This window comes from Theropithecus gelada, chromosome 3, assembly GCF_003255815.1.
Source record: "Theropithecus gelada isolate Dixy chromosome 3, Tgel_1.0, whole genome shotgun sequence".
Classification (NCBI taxonomy): domain Eukaryota; kingdom Metazoa; phylum Chordata; class Mammalia; order Primates; family Cercopithecidae; genus Theropithecus; species Theropithecus gelada.
In genome coordinates this window covers 166998448-167012193 of record NC_037670.1, presented here as the reverse complement: position 1 = coordinate 167012193, position 13746 = coordinate 166998448, and the positions used below count along the sequence as shown (strand labels likewise).

At 45.2% G+C, this 13746-nt stretch overlaps 1 protein-coding gene and 1 gene segment (V, D, J or C); both read right to left on the bottom strand.

The window, feature by feature from the left end:
* Positions 1-2390: 2390 nt before the first annotated feature.
* LOC112621714 lies at positions 2391-2972 on the bottom strand. The segment is given in 2 exon segments: positions 2391-2722; positions 2846-2972. Coding segments are annotated over 2 exon segments (381 nt in total).
* Positions 2973-7296: 4324 nt separating this feature from the next.
* Positions 7297-13243, bottom strand: LOC112621713. Its single transcript, XM_025381095.1, has 3 exons — positions 13148-13243; positions 7894-8074; positions 7297-7769 (listed from the first exon to the last, which is right to left on the bottom strand). The coding sequence occupies exons 1-3, from the start codon at positions 13241-13243 to the stop codon at positions 7297-7299; spliced, it is 750 nt and encodes a 249-aa protein (XP_025236880.1).
* Positions 13244-13746: the final 503 nt, after the last annotated feature.

Below are 13746 nucleotides of genomic sequence, written 5' to 3'. Positions count from 1 at the left end.
CAAGCAGACCATCCTTTATCTGACTCCATCATTTATTAGCTCTGAGACCATGGGCAAGGCATTCATTAACCTTCCTGGACTCTAGCCTCATGTAGACCCATCTCTAAAACAAGACTAACATTCCTCTCAATGCTTTATAAGCATGAACTCAGATACTGTGTAGTCTCTGATAGGTTTGACAATTATCTACCCTTTTATCCATTCCTGTCTCCTCAAGCAGGAGAAACTGATAAAGCTCTCAGACCTGCTAGGACTATGAGTGATGGAAAAGCTGGAATCATCAACTAAGTGCTGGGGTGATGAGAACCTGGAAGCATAAGATGCCATTCAGTCACTTTAGAAAAGATCTGGCAGAACTTAGGAATCAGGCAACAGAGCACGAGTGTACCTGTCTACCCTCATTATGCAATGTGAAGCAGCCAATAGGAGCAAGTTAGGTCTATATCAACCAATCTGGAACAATAAAGACCAAGTCTATTAACAGAAAAGAGTATGCACATGGCAGGTAAAGTGTAAAGGTGAACCCATTTTCTGTAGGTGTACTTGAGTAGAAAGTTATGCATGAACACAGAAAAGAGGGGTGAAAGGAAGCAAACCAGAGTGTTAATATTCATTACCAATAGAAGGTGGAATTGGGTTCGAAAGCATTATTGACATTTTCATTACATATATATTATTTAATTTGATTATTAAAAAATCTTAACCACATGCAAGCTTTAAGTTTACACGTTTCATCAGGTATCAGAATTTGTAGCATCTAAAAGGGCAAAGTACGGAAAGCTTCTGTTAATAGAACTCCCTATAAAGGCTCTTTTTTTTTTTTTTTTTTTTTAAATAAACTGAGGATAAAGTGTGCTCTGTGAAAATGCACGAGGTCCTGGAGAACACAGCAAATCTCTGACTGCTGAGCATCGAGGTCGATACATTTAATGGTGAGGTCAGTTCATGCTGATTATGAACTAATAAGGCTTCTACCTCTGAAAGCCTGATCACCATGGGGAAGTGGAGGATCTCACCCCTTGTTCTAGAACAGACTTTGAGTAGCCCCCTGATTGGAAAAGGAAGAGAAATGAGCACCCTCTAGTGCCTGCATTTCCAAACTCAGTGAGAGCTTGTTTCCAGTTATACATTGTTCAAGCTTTAGAAATGCTCTTTGTTTCTGATCCAAGTAGCAGTATTATTACGATGTTGATTGTAACGATATTGCACGGTTATCAACAGTACACAGCTTTCTCAAATACAGATTTAGCGACTGGGTGGAAGAAAATGCTGTCCTCAGGGAAGATGTTCCGACTTTGGTATGTTTAAGGTTCAATTATTTAAAATAGTTAGTCTATTTTTGGTCTTTATTGCCTAAAGAGGTAAAACTGCATTCATCTTTAAAGCATAGATTCAAATCATTTCGGCAAAATTGGGGCTTCCACCCCAATTTTGGGCCTCCACCTACCTCTCCACCATCAGCTCCGGGTGTCTACTTTAGGGCTCTGTTTGACAGGCTGCTGCTTTTTCACTGAACACATGTCCTTCCCTCCCATTCCTAGGTCTCTGTCTTATTTCTTACATGAGATATATTTTAGGTACATTTATTCTTAGTGTGAATATCCAAAATTAAATTTTACTAGAATAAATTGAGAAAAATATGCTTAGATATTTATATGAGAAAGTGGTTTTTGTTTACACACAAACAAAATTGTTTTTTAGCTTTTGTTGCATTAAATTAAACTCTTGTGCATCCAAAAACACCATAAAAATGAAAATGTAAGCTACAGACTGGGGAAAGACACAGGGAATGCATATAAATGATTTTTTAAAAGTGTGAAATTTAACATTCCTCAAAGTTGCTAATGAAGAGGCCATAGTAATGACTCCTGAAGACAACTGAATCTCCACTGCAGCCCTGCTGGTCACTAGAGGAGAGTGTGAGGGCTCTGACTTACTGACCAGGACACAGAAGGTAATGATGGAGCAGGGGCTAGATAGAAAATGTATGGACTAGTTTGTTTCCTGCTTCTGATCCTTACAAGCCAGGAGACACGGGAAAATGACTCAATGTCCCTTAGCCTTCCATCCGTAAAGGAAAAATAAGAATGTTTGATATGCAAGATTATTGAAAGGCTTTAAGCTATATAACAAATACAAAGAATCAATCACACATCTAGGGCTCATCGGTCACTCTTGTTCTGAAGCTACCCAGGAAGTGACAAGCTGCAAGAAGATGCAGCAGAGAGGTGGGCACTCTCAGGGCACAGGAAACCTGGACTCTGTTGGTTGGGAGAGCTCTGCACTCAGTAGGACACAAGACATGCCTTCCAAACAACTAAAAGCTTCCCTTGAAAGAGTGAAACCTCAGTGGGGCCTGCAGCTCTCAAATCAAAGCTAAGGCAGGAAGTTTATATACAGAATGTCAGTGACTCTGCTGGGAGCTGTGCCAAGCTGCTGGCGCAGAGGTACAGGGCCGAGTCCCCCATCTCCGAGGCATTCACATTCAGCTCAGAGCTATAGTTAGGGAACTGGCGACCTGAGAATCGATCAGGGAAGTTGCCTCTGACTCTCTCTTCCTTCCTATCATATTCAAAGATAAGGTGGGGCCCCTGACCCAGGGCCTGTTGGTACCAGGACACACTGGTGTGCCCAGAGATAGGAGAGCATCTCAAAATCACTTGCTGTCCTCTCGTTTTGATCAGGTGTGTGGGACTTTGGGTGACTCCAGCGTCCACTGGGCCTGTGGGAAAAGCAGATGGAGGATGAGCCAGGAGACAGCCTGGAGACCCTCCCCGAGGTAAAGGGGAAGACACAGGGGTGGGAAAGCTGAGAATGGGGCTGCTGTCCTGTGCACAGGACTCACCTGCTCCCAGGAGACAAAGCAGCACCCAGCAGAGAAGCCCGGGGCCCATGGCACAGTGGGGCAGGCAGCACTGCACCTGATGCAGGGCTTGGTTCTCCTGGGATAGAGTTGAGTGAGTTCTGGTCCTTGATTTTCCTGATGGGAGGGGTATCCTGTGATGTCACTGTCCTGTGTCCTCCCCATGCAGGCTTCCTTAGGTCTAGTGCTCCACAGACCCTGGACTCTACCTGTCCTGCAGAGCTGGAGGGATGGGTGAAGGCAGAAGCTTCTGCGATGATACAGTTGATCCTCTGCCTACACTGCCCCAGCTCACAGGCTGCCCCATCGCCCTATCACCCTCCTCTGACCTAGTGCTGCAGTGCTCCATGCTGGAGCTCACACACCTGCTCATCAGCGGAGGGTGAGGAGCCTGTGATTAAACCTCAGGTTCCAGCTGTTCCTTGCGGTCCTCACATCATCTTTCTGATGCTAGATTCACTCCAATGTTTCTAACTATATTTTCTTGTCCCAGACAACATTCCCAGCCCCTTTCCTCAGTGACTGGTGGTGCAGAATTCCCAAGACTTAGTCAGTCTGATCAGATCCAAAGCAGACCCGGGTTGTCTGTAAATTATTAATAGTACAGATTCCCCAGAAAAAAATTCGAGTGCTTTAACAGCTCACAGTACAGAGTTTGGCTTATAGGAGACAGGACAGCAGAGGGAGGTAGGGTCACCATCTGTGCTGGTTTGCAAAATCTATTCCCTTGGCTCCCTTCTTTCTGGGTTAAATTTCCTGGTGACTGAAAGTATTCACACAGTAGTCTGAATGCTTAGCCCCTTAGATATTTCTTTCAGCAGATATCCTAGCGAATGACTCATAATTTTCATGTTCCATGAAGTCCTAGAACAGGACACAATTTTGCCAAGGATTTTGGTACTTACAATAAGGATGGCATTTACTTCAATTTCTGATACCTTCTTTCTCATTTCTCCATGAGCCCTCACCAGAACTGCCCTTAATTCTCTGTTTTCAGCAATCTAGGCTTTTACTAGTCTGCTCCTCCCAATTCTTTCAACCTCTATCCATTAGCCACTTCTGATTAACTACAGCTGCTTCCACATTTTCAGATATTATAGCAACAGCTTCACTCTTGGTACCATATTTTCTGTCAATTTCTTTCCTATTGCTATAAAGAAATACCACAGACTGGGTAATTTATAAAAACAAGAGGTTTATTTGGCCTATAGATATGGAGACTGGGAAGTCCAAGATCAAGGGTCCATAACTGATAAGGGCCTCCTGCTGTTATCCAAGGCAGGAGGAAGGGGAAGCAAGCATCCAAAACAGAGAAAATGGCTGAATTCATCCTTTTTATCAGAAGACCATTCCCAAGACAACTAATTCACTCCCACAATAAGGGCATTGATCTCTTTCTGAGGGTAGATCCCTCATGACTAATTGTAGCTGTCCCACCTCCCAATACCATTACATTGGCAAATTTCAACGTGAGCTTTTGTGGGGACACGCAAGCATAGCACACACATCTACACCGTGAGTCTGTATTTCCACTCTTAACTCTATAGCTGAAAAAAGAAAAAAAAGAAGAATGCATATGTCCACAAGAAAGAATTCCACAAGAATGTTCACAACAACTTTATTCCTAATAGTTGAAGACAGGAGTAACGTGGATCTCCATCAACAGGAGCATGGATCAACAAGCTGTGGTGTATTTATGCCATGGAACATTCGTCATAAGAAAGAATGACCTACTGATACAACAATATGAATACACTTCAGAAATACTAATTTTGAAGAAAAATAACTCAATAAAAATATGATTCCATTATATGAAGCTCAAGAATAGACAAAGCTAGTCAATGGTGATAAAAATAGAAAAGTTTTTATCTCTGGGATAGAAATTAATTGGAAATGAGCATGACGATGCTTTCTTGAGTGATGGAAATTTTTTTTTTTTTTTTTTTTTTTTTTTTTAATTTTTTGTGACGGAGTCTCGCTCTGTCGCCCAGGCTGGAGTGCAGTGGCCGGATCTCAGCTCACTGCAAGCTCCACCTCCCGGGTTTACGCCATTCTCCTGCCTCAGCCTCCCGAGTAGTTGGGACTACAGGCACCCGCCACCTCGCCCAGCTAGTTTTTTTTTGTATTTTTTAGTAGAGACGAGGTTTCACCGTGTTAGCCAGGATGGTCTCGATCTCCTGACCTAGTGATCCACCCGTCTCGGCCTCCCAAAGTGCTAGGATTACAGGCTTGAGCCACCGCGCCCGGCCAAAAGTTGTTTTTTTTTTTTTTTTTTTTTTGAGATGGAGTCTCACTCTGTCGCCCAGGCTGAAGTGCAGTGGTGCAATCTTGGTTGACTGTACCCTCTACCTCCCAGGCTCAAGTGACTCTCCTGCCTCAGCCTCCTGAGTAGCTGGGATTACAGGCACCCACCACTGTGCCTGGCTAACTTTTGTATTTTTAGTAGAGACAGGCTTCACCGTGTTAGCCAGGATGGTCTCGATCTCCTGACCTCATGATCCGTCAGCCTCAGCCTCCCAAAGTGCTGCGATTACAGGCATGAGCCACCACGCCTGGCCAGGAAATTTTTTTATAATAATTTCAGTTATTATTGCACTGGCAAAAGCATTTGTCAAAATGCACCAGGATGTCCTTGTATTAATATTTGTGTTTTACTCTCTATTAATTATACCTTAATAAAAAATATTACTAAAAATTAAACAGCTAAATTGCATGAAAGGTGGGAGTCATATACAAATGTATGCTTGTATTCTGCACAGCCCAATTTAAAAATGAATCACACAAAAATACGAAAAGACAGGAACACACCTATCTGTGTAAGATATGGAGAATGTGACTGAAATAGGCAACATTGAAATTTGGCAACAAAATAACCTCAAGTGACCAGTGGGCTGGAAAACAAATGAGGATCAATATCAAAGACAGCTGTAGACAAACAAAAACTTTCTAAAAATATCTTAATGAGCTGTTGAAATTCTGAGAACCATGAGCTGTTATACATTTCATAACTTGGGAAATTGGGCATCTGCCAGTCTCACAATTGAGCATTTCCTTTGTTTTTGACTTTCCACATATTGGCCAATAGGTGAATTTATTTTTTTGCCCAGCAAGCAGACTGCTACCCTCTTTGTGAGTTGGGTTCTGGGAGACCCGGCACTCCCCCTTTGGCAGCCTCACAGAGTGGAGTTGGGCACGGCACAGACACATGGGGTTCCCTGCACGTGGGGTTTGTAGTCCCTGTAAAGCCCAGCTATGGACCTTAGTCCTGAAGTCAAGGGATCCCAACTACAGAAATTGTGCCTCTAGGTGTCCGCTTTACCTGTAAGTGCTAAAGAGGGATACAGTTGGAGAAAAATGAAATGTTTGCTCAATATTATTCTGTAATATTTTACAAGAAAATAAATTGAGGAGTTCATGCATTTTCATCCAAGGCAAAGTCATGATAATAACTGAATTCCTTCCTTATCTAGCCTGAGAAGACTCAGACACTGCTCTATGCCCACAAATACTTACTAGAGACTTATTTATAGTCTCTTTTCGATAATTCTACTGGTAGATTATCTTCAGGTCTAACGGCACAGTTTGGTGCATCTCCTAACATTTTCCTTCAGTAGTCTGTTTATTTAGGTATTTTAGAAATTTTTATCATTTTGTTTTGCCCTCCAGAGAACACGTACTTGGTGTCCAGTGGAATCTAAGCCAAGGTGATGTTTTCAGTACGACTTACAAACTTGTAGAATCCCAGATCTATATACTATATAACACTATATATTATGAAAAATAAAATAAAAAGGAATAAATTCAATATTATAAATAAAACAATTCTTGAATTAAAGGCCTCAGGAAAATTATTTCAAATCAAATGAGTTGGACAACAATGAAAACACTCAGAGTCTAAAAATCAGATTTCCTGAGGGAATCAAGGTGAACTGGCAGCAGTGGTGAAGGCATACTTCTGTCTATCAGGACATCAGCAATGGCAAATGGAAATAAAATAAAGGATATACGTGGCTTAAAGTAGGCAAATAAATGAAGTCTTGTTGTTATCATGATTATATTTATCAAGTAAGGACCATAAAAGTTGCAAAGATCTTTACTTCAAACAGGAATAGAAGTTCAATATTTTGTTGCAGAAAACTTCCATGGTGACAGGGATAGAAGAGCTTCGAAAGAAAGATGTTCCTGGGTATGTAGCCTCAGACCTTCCAGATGCCCCAACATATGCAAGAGAAGAGGCATGTTTCCCTCCCTTGACAACCTCATGTATATGGGCAGCACCGCAGCCTCCAAGATGTATAGAAGACGCATGTCTGCCCTGAAGGCCTAGGCTGAGACACCCACTCCTGGCTTGAAGAAGTGAGCTGGTTCCGAGGACTCCTAGAGTGCAGTGGGCCGTGATTGTTTTCACCACTTACATTTGTAGTCACTGTGTTTCAGAAATGAATCTGTGGTCTCTTTCTACCCAAAGGACAGCCCATGTCTAAATCTACCTCTTTCCTATGAAAAGTGAGGAGCAAAGAGAGACAAAAAGTAAGGGGCTCTTGGAGCTGCAAAGAGAAAGAAGGATGAGGTTTGTGAACAGGAAGGAGGCGACCATGCCACGCTGTGGCTAAGCTGCTGGCACAGAGATACACGGCTGAGTTTCCCTGTTCTGTTCGCTGGATCTTCAGAGTGGAGACGGATCCCTCAGTCCTCTCTGCAGAGAAGCGGTCACTGGGCAGCCCTGATTTATCTTGTTGAGCTTCATAACTGAAGTAAGTCAGAAGCTCTGGGCCCTGCCCCAGGGCCTGTTGGTACCAATAGAGGCCTGCATGACCCGAAATTGGATCACACCTGAGAGCTACATCCTGTCCCCTCTTTGTGACTTTGTATCTTGGAGACTGTGAGACTCCAGCACCTGTATGATCTGTGGAAATAGAATTTGGCAACAGAAAAAGGAAAACATTTGTAGTCATCACACACACACACACACACACACACGTCTACATACAGAAAAAAAAATGAAACTACTTTGTGTTCTGAGGACTCACCTATCCCTAGGAAACCCAGGATCACCCAGCAGAGGAGCCTGGTGCCCATGGCAGGGTCGGGCCAGGATGGGGGTGTTACCAGATCAGTGTCACTGTGAGCAGGAGCAGAGGATGACGGATGTCCTTGTCCCCACAGGGCAGTTCCCACAGTGACATCACTTCCTCTCTCAATCCCCAGGACCTCAGGGTCACAGTATTTATATTAGAACACACTTGGGTGATGCTTTAAATATTTATAACCTCCGTTTTAACAACATCAATGCATGGCGCATCGCCTTGGGCTCCAGAGCTGTCTGTACCCGGAGGCCTCACGCTGCATCTCTGAGTTCATCTTCTCATCCTACAGCCGCTCCTCTGTCTGCTGGGCATGTCCTGTAGGATGCACCAACAGTGCCCCCAACATAGGGCACAAAGGGGTGAGCTCATGGTCTTTCCTGCAAGTCAGGGTACCCTGTGCCATCCCATTCATGCCCCAGCCTCCTCCATTCGCCCAGTCACACATGCCCAATGGAACTGTCCCATCACATGGGTTTCCTCACGAATTGCCCTCATGCCTTTCTTTTGGGATCATTTCACACCCTTCTTAACTGTAACTCAGAACAGATACCCATAGAAAACCATCTTAGGCATAGAGTGACTTACTAACGCTCATCCATTCCATGCCCTGGACTGGGTAACTGGGAACTTCCATATGAAAAACACCAGGACCTAAAGTTCTAGCATCTAAGATTTGTTTTACCACTGTCCAATTTAAGACACTGATGAAAGAAAAGTACTCAGTTTACTGTTTGGGTCCAATTTATACAAATAAAATGAACATTCTTTACTCTGAAATAATATGTTCTCCTGTGAGTAAGTTAAAAGGTCACACAAATCATGAATTAAACCTACCAGACTACACTGGACCAAGAGAAGACAGAGCTTTTTTCTGGCAAGTCTGTTTCTGGGGTTAGTCAATGTGGTGCTGGAAGAAGGCTGGCATGCGAAGTATTTTTGTTTGTTGGAAGATGCTGGGATGTGTGATATCCTGGGTACTCAGCTGATCTGGGAGGAAGGGTGGTCAGGCGTGTAATATGAGGGACCCAAAGTTGTCAGTAGAATTGTCCTGGGAAGTTGTCTTTCAACAATTTGAGACATGTTTTGGGCTCTTTGGCCCTCTCTGCTCTGTCCTGTTTGGGGGCCAGGTCTCTACATGGAGAGAAGGCATCTCTACCACACAGTATTCTTGCCATCTTCACAGAAATGCAGGGCAGTTTCTGCAGATCTGAGGATTTCACTTTGGGTTTGCCATCAAATCATTGAGCTGATCAGCTACAAATTCATGAAGCACATTTCTCATACTGCAGAGTCCAAAGGGAGACCAGAGCACTTGCTTTGGTTATAAAAGAACTGGGTCCAGGAAGGTAGCAAGACATGAGATTCCCTCCCACTGTCTCCACAGGTCACTGCACTCTGTCCAGGAGTTTGATGTCCATGCAACTCCATCAGGATGGAAGCTCAGGAAGGAGACAGAAACAGGAGGCAGAGCCCTGCCTCTGGGTGGAGTGAGATTTCAGGCACAGAATTAGAAGAAAAGGTAGTAGCCAGTGTCTGGAACATCTACATACAAATTATGTCCACATTCACCAGGGCAGCACAGGTGTCCCCAGGAGAGGAGTTCACGGACCGTGGCAGGTTGAGACAATTGTGTGATCCAATGCCTTAATCTGGGAGAATCCATCCTGTGCTGGATTGTGTTAAGTCAACTTTGCAAAGGTAAGAGTCTGACTTTCCCAGAATGCCATTTCCCTTATCACTCTTGGTTAGAGATGGTCAAGAATACATTTTATAAAATTTAAAAGACAGATATAAAACCGTCACTATAACAATTGGCAGGTCATTGTGGTCAGACAGTGAGAGTCAGTGACCAGCAGACACAGAGGCATCCAACAGACCTAGGAAGTCCTGTTCCTTCTGCAACCTGTGTCCAGTTCATCTTCCCAAATGCTGGCCAATAGCAGCCAGGCTGCCCCCAGTGTTTGGCGGTGCACCTGCAGGCATGGCCACCATACAGAGGGAACATCTTCCCCAGAAGCAGATTTCCTTGGACTTTTCCTGTGCTCCCGGCTCAAGGTTCCATTGCATGGCCTCACATGCTCTGATCCTCTCATGTCCCTGCCACTCCAGCCTGCCCTGCCCAGACCTCCAGAAGCCCTGGTTACTGACTGGCTCCTTCACCTTCTGACTTCTCTCCTCAAGACCTTGTCTTCCTCAGCTCCTCCCACATGTGCATAAAGTGTAATTCTGATCTTAAATCCGTTACACTCTCAAACTTATACTGTCCCTATTTTATTGATGCAAACCTAATGGAGATTTTCTTACCGGATGTGGTTTCAAGGAACAACCTTTAAGGGTGGATATCTAGAAGTGGCTCTCTGATCTGTCTAGATTTGTTGTGGGAAAAGACCCTGAAGGAGAGCACAGAGACCTGGAGGAGGTCAGGTGCTGCAGCCACAAAAGGAAGCCTTGAGCCAGGTGTGGATGCCAGGATAGTGATTCCCCATCAATTTCCAAGACCGACCTAAGCCCAGCAATCAAAGGGGTGGGCTTTCTTGCACTTAATGCTAGATCTCTGCCAGGTTACAGTTGATGTAGTGTGTTCCTACTATTGGATCATCCACTCACTCATCACTCACTCAGCCTGTTCTCTGTGAAATGGGTCTCCCCACATGCCAGGCACCATTGTTGGTAAATGCAGCAGGCACAGCCTTAGCTCTCACGGGCTTAAAAATTGAGTGGAGAGGCCAGGAGCGGTGGCTCATGCCTGTAATTCCAGCACTTTGAGAGACCGAGGCAGGTGGATCATGATGTCAGGAGATCAAGACCATCCTGGCCAAGATGGTGAAACCCCGTCTCTACTGAAAATACAAACAAGAATTAGCTGGGCGTGGTGGTGCATGCCTGTAATCCCAGCTACTCGGGAGGCTGAGGCAGGAGAATTGCTTGAATCAGAGAGTCAGAAGTTGCAGTGAGCAGAGATCACACCACTGCACTCCAGCCTGGCGAAAGAGCAACATTCTGTCTCAAAAAAAAAAAAAAATTAGGGGAAGCACAAAAATAATCAGACAAGTATCTGAGAAAGCCCAGCTGTGCCAAAGGTTACTAACAGACATGATTCTATGAGAGCTTAGGAGAGGAAAGTTGATCTCAGCTGGGAGGGGAGGGAGTGCTTCCCGCAGGAGGGCTGATCATGCTGAGATCTGAAGCACAGGTAGGAACTGGCCACTAGACAAAGGAAGGCTCCAGCCCAGGGCAGAGGAAACGGTCGTTGAAGTCTCTGTGATGGGAAAGAAGGAGTCACAGAAGAGGTTTTCCCCTCATGGCTGCAGTAGAGAGGGGCGGGGAGGTGGGGGATGGAGGATGACTGCAGAGATGGGAAAGGTGGGCCACAGGAGGGTGGGGGCTGGAGGAAACCCTAGAGAGAGAAAGCAACACGCTCACCAGGGAGGGACGAGAGTCTAGATGGATCTGAAATACAAATCCAGTTTCATCCTGGGGGCCTCAGACTCAGGATGATGAGTAGAAAAGGAGGAGTTGGGGAAGCCCTGGCCCAACCTCAAAAGCAGAGCTTGGAGGACAGACCAGAGAGAGCAACAAAGGAGACATCTGAGGACCTGGGATCAGCCCAGGCCTGGCTGAGACTGCCTGCAGAGGCACCTGGCACAAAAGCTATACTCATACTGTCTGGGCCACTTGGGGTTCCAGGGTTCCCATTGCAGAAATCTCTGCCCATTTCATCCCTGAGTCCTGGGTAGGGGATGAGGGTAGAGCCTCCCTGCCTTTATGTGCAGAGAGGAGATGGTCTTGTCACCCTGAGGAGTAACTGCTGGCATAGAAGTACACAGATGTCTGGGAGGGAGCAGCGGACTCCAGTCTGAGTAAGAAATCCTCTGTGTTTAATGTAAAGACATTGTAGCCATTGGAGACTTCTCCCTTGTAAGTAGTACCAGCAGCAACTGAGTAATAAATCAGCCTCAGCCTGGGTCTTGTCAATATCAAGACATGTAGTCATGGTTCATATCCTGGGCACACTGCAGTGTCATGCTCTGTCCTGTCTTCAGGACCTGGAATTTTGGGGTCTGAGTGACACACACCAGCATTCACTGGACCTGCAGAGAAGAACAAAGCTGATGCTGTAGCCCCAATGGAAAGGGGCTGGGCCATGAAATCCATGCAAGGGGCCCTGCCCAGGACCCCCCAGCCCACAGGAGAGAAAAGGCCGCACAGCACAGGAGCCCAATGCTTATGGCAGGTGCTGCAGGACAGAGGGGTCTTCTAGGTCTGTGCATTGTTGAAAGGGTACCAGGACTCTCAAGGGAGTCATTCTGAGACCTCATTCTCTCTGCCTGCGCCCCAGAGCCTTCCTGTCAGGAGAGGCCACGCCCATTTCCCAGATGGTCAAATTCAAGATAAATGCACCAGTGAACAGCTGAGAATGAGGACACATTTGTCAGAATTGAAACAAGTCTACAAGATTTTCATGACCTTTTGTGAACAGTTTGTAATTCAATGTCAATTTTATTTCCTCAATAATATAATTGATAGCCTGGTGTTAGTTATCTACATAGTGCTGTAGTCTAGAGTCTTAGGGAAACTCCTCATGTCTTTCTGGTGTTTTTGATTCCTGTGTCCCAAATACACCTTCAAGTATCCTTTTCCAATTTGCTTAATTGACCATAATCCTGATTAAAATCCTTTGTCTATACGGGTTTTCTCTGTTAGCAAGTTTCCAAATCCCAGGGGCAGGCTCATCAACATTGGAGGAGTCGTTTTGCTCTGTTTCTTGTCAATTCACTGACAGATGGGACTCCTGAGAAACCCAGCTGAGCACCTTCGGCCACACCCAGGGCTCTTGCTTTCCATGCCTGGGGTGAGACCGCAGCAAGCAGAACCACCTCATACTGCTGCCTGCCCTCTCTGTGTGGACAATGATGACCACACAGCGCTGCCCATGATCTGTGGGCACAAAGGTGGCCTGATGCATGAGGGATTGGGGAGAGAGGGCGGGCTTTAGGGTAAGGACGAATGCTCTGTTTTTATGTGAGATGCCATGTTTCATAGGGAATATCCCTTTGTGCAGGATTCCTGCCATTAGTTTAGTAATAAATAACATTTAGTAATAAAAAGGAGCTCTAATAACCTATCTTGTGATTCCTCCAGGGTTTCACAAGCTTTCCCCAGGTGTTTCTCCTTGTCTATTTTCTGAGCTCATCACCTTCTCCTGGACCCAGCGAACACCCTTCCCCCAGGTCCCCGTGTCTACTGAACCAAGCAGCAGGGTTTGATTCCTTCTGGCTACCCTCATTTCCATGACTGCTTAATTATGGGTGGGGTGGGTTTAGGATGGCACAGGGCGAAACAACATAAAGGGCATTTTTCTTCCTAGGGCTCTGATTCACAGTCAGAACTATATGCTTCGTGGTAGAGACTCATGGTACTCGGGGCGTGTGGATCAACACTCCACCATCCTCCCCTCTCAGCTTGCCAACAAGTTACAGACTCTTAGAGTAGTAAAGGCCTTAGATATAATCTTATTTCTGTTTCCAGGTGTGCTTTGTAATGTGGAGTTGTTATTAATATTTAACACAGCTATTTGTCCTTCATTTCCAAAGAAATTACTCCCTCAGGTGTGCATCTGTGCTGAGACCTGAAAATCCATTAGCAGAAGGTGGAGGGTTGCATCATAGCTTCGCAGCTTACGTGTCCTTTGTCTGCGACATCCTGCGGTCACTCTGCCATGTTCCCAACTGTCACTCCCCACTGCCTATGCTTCCTTCTCTGCTGATTCACAGAAAATAAGATCCTCCTAATTTT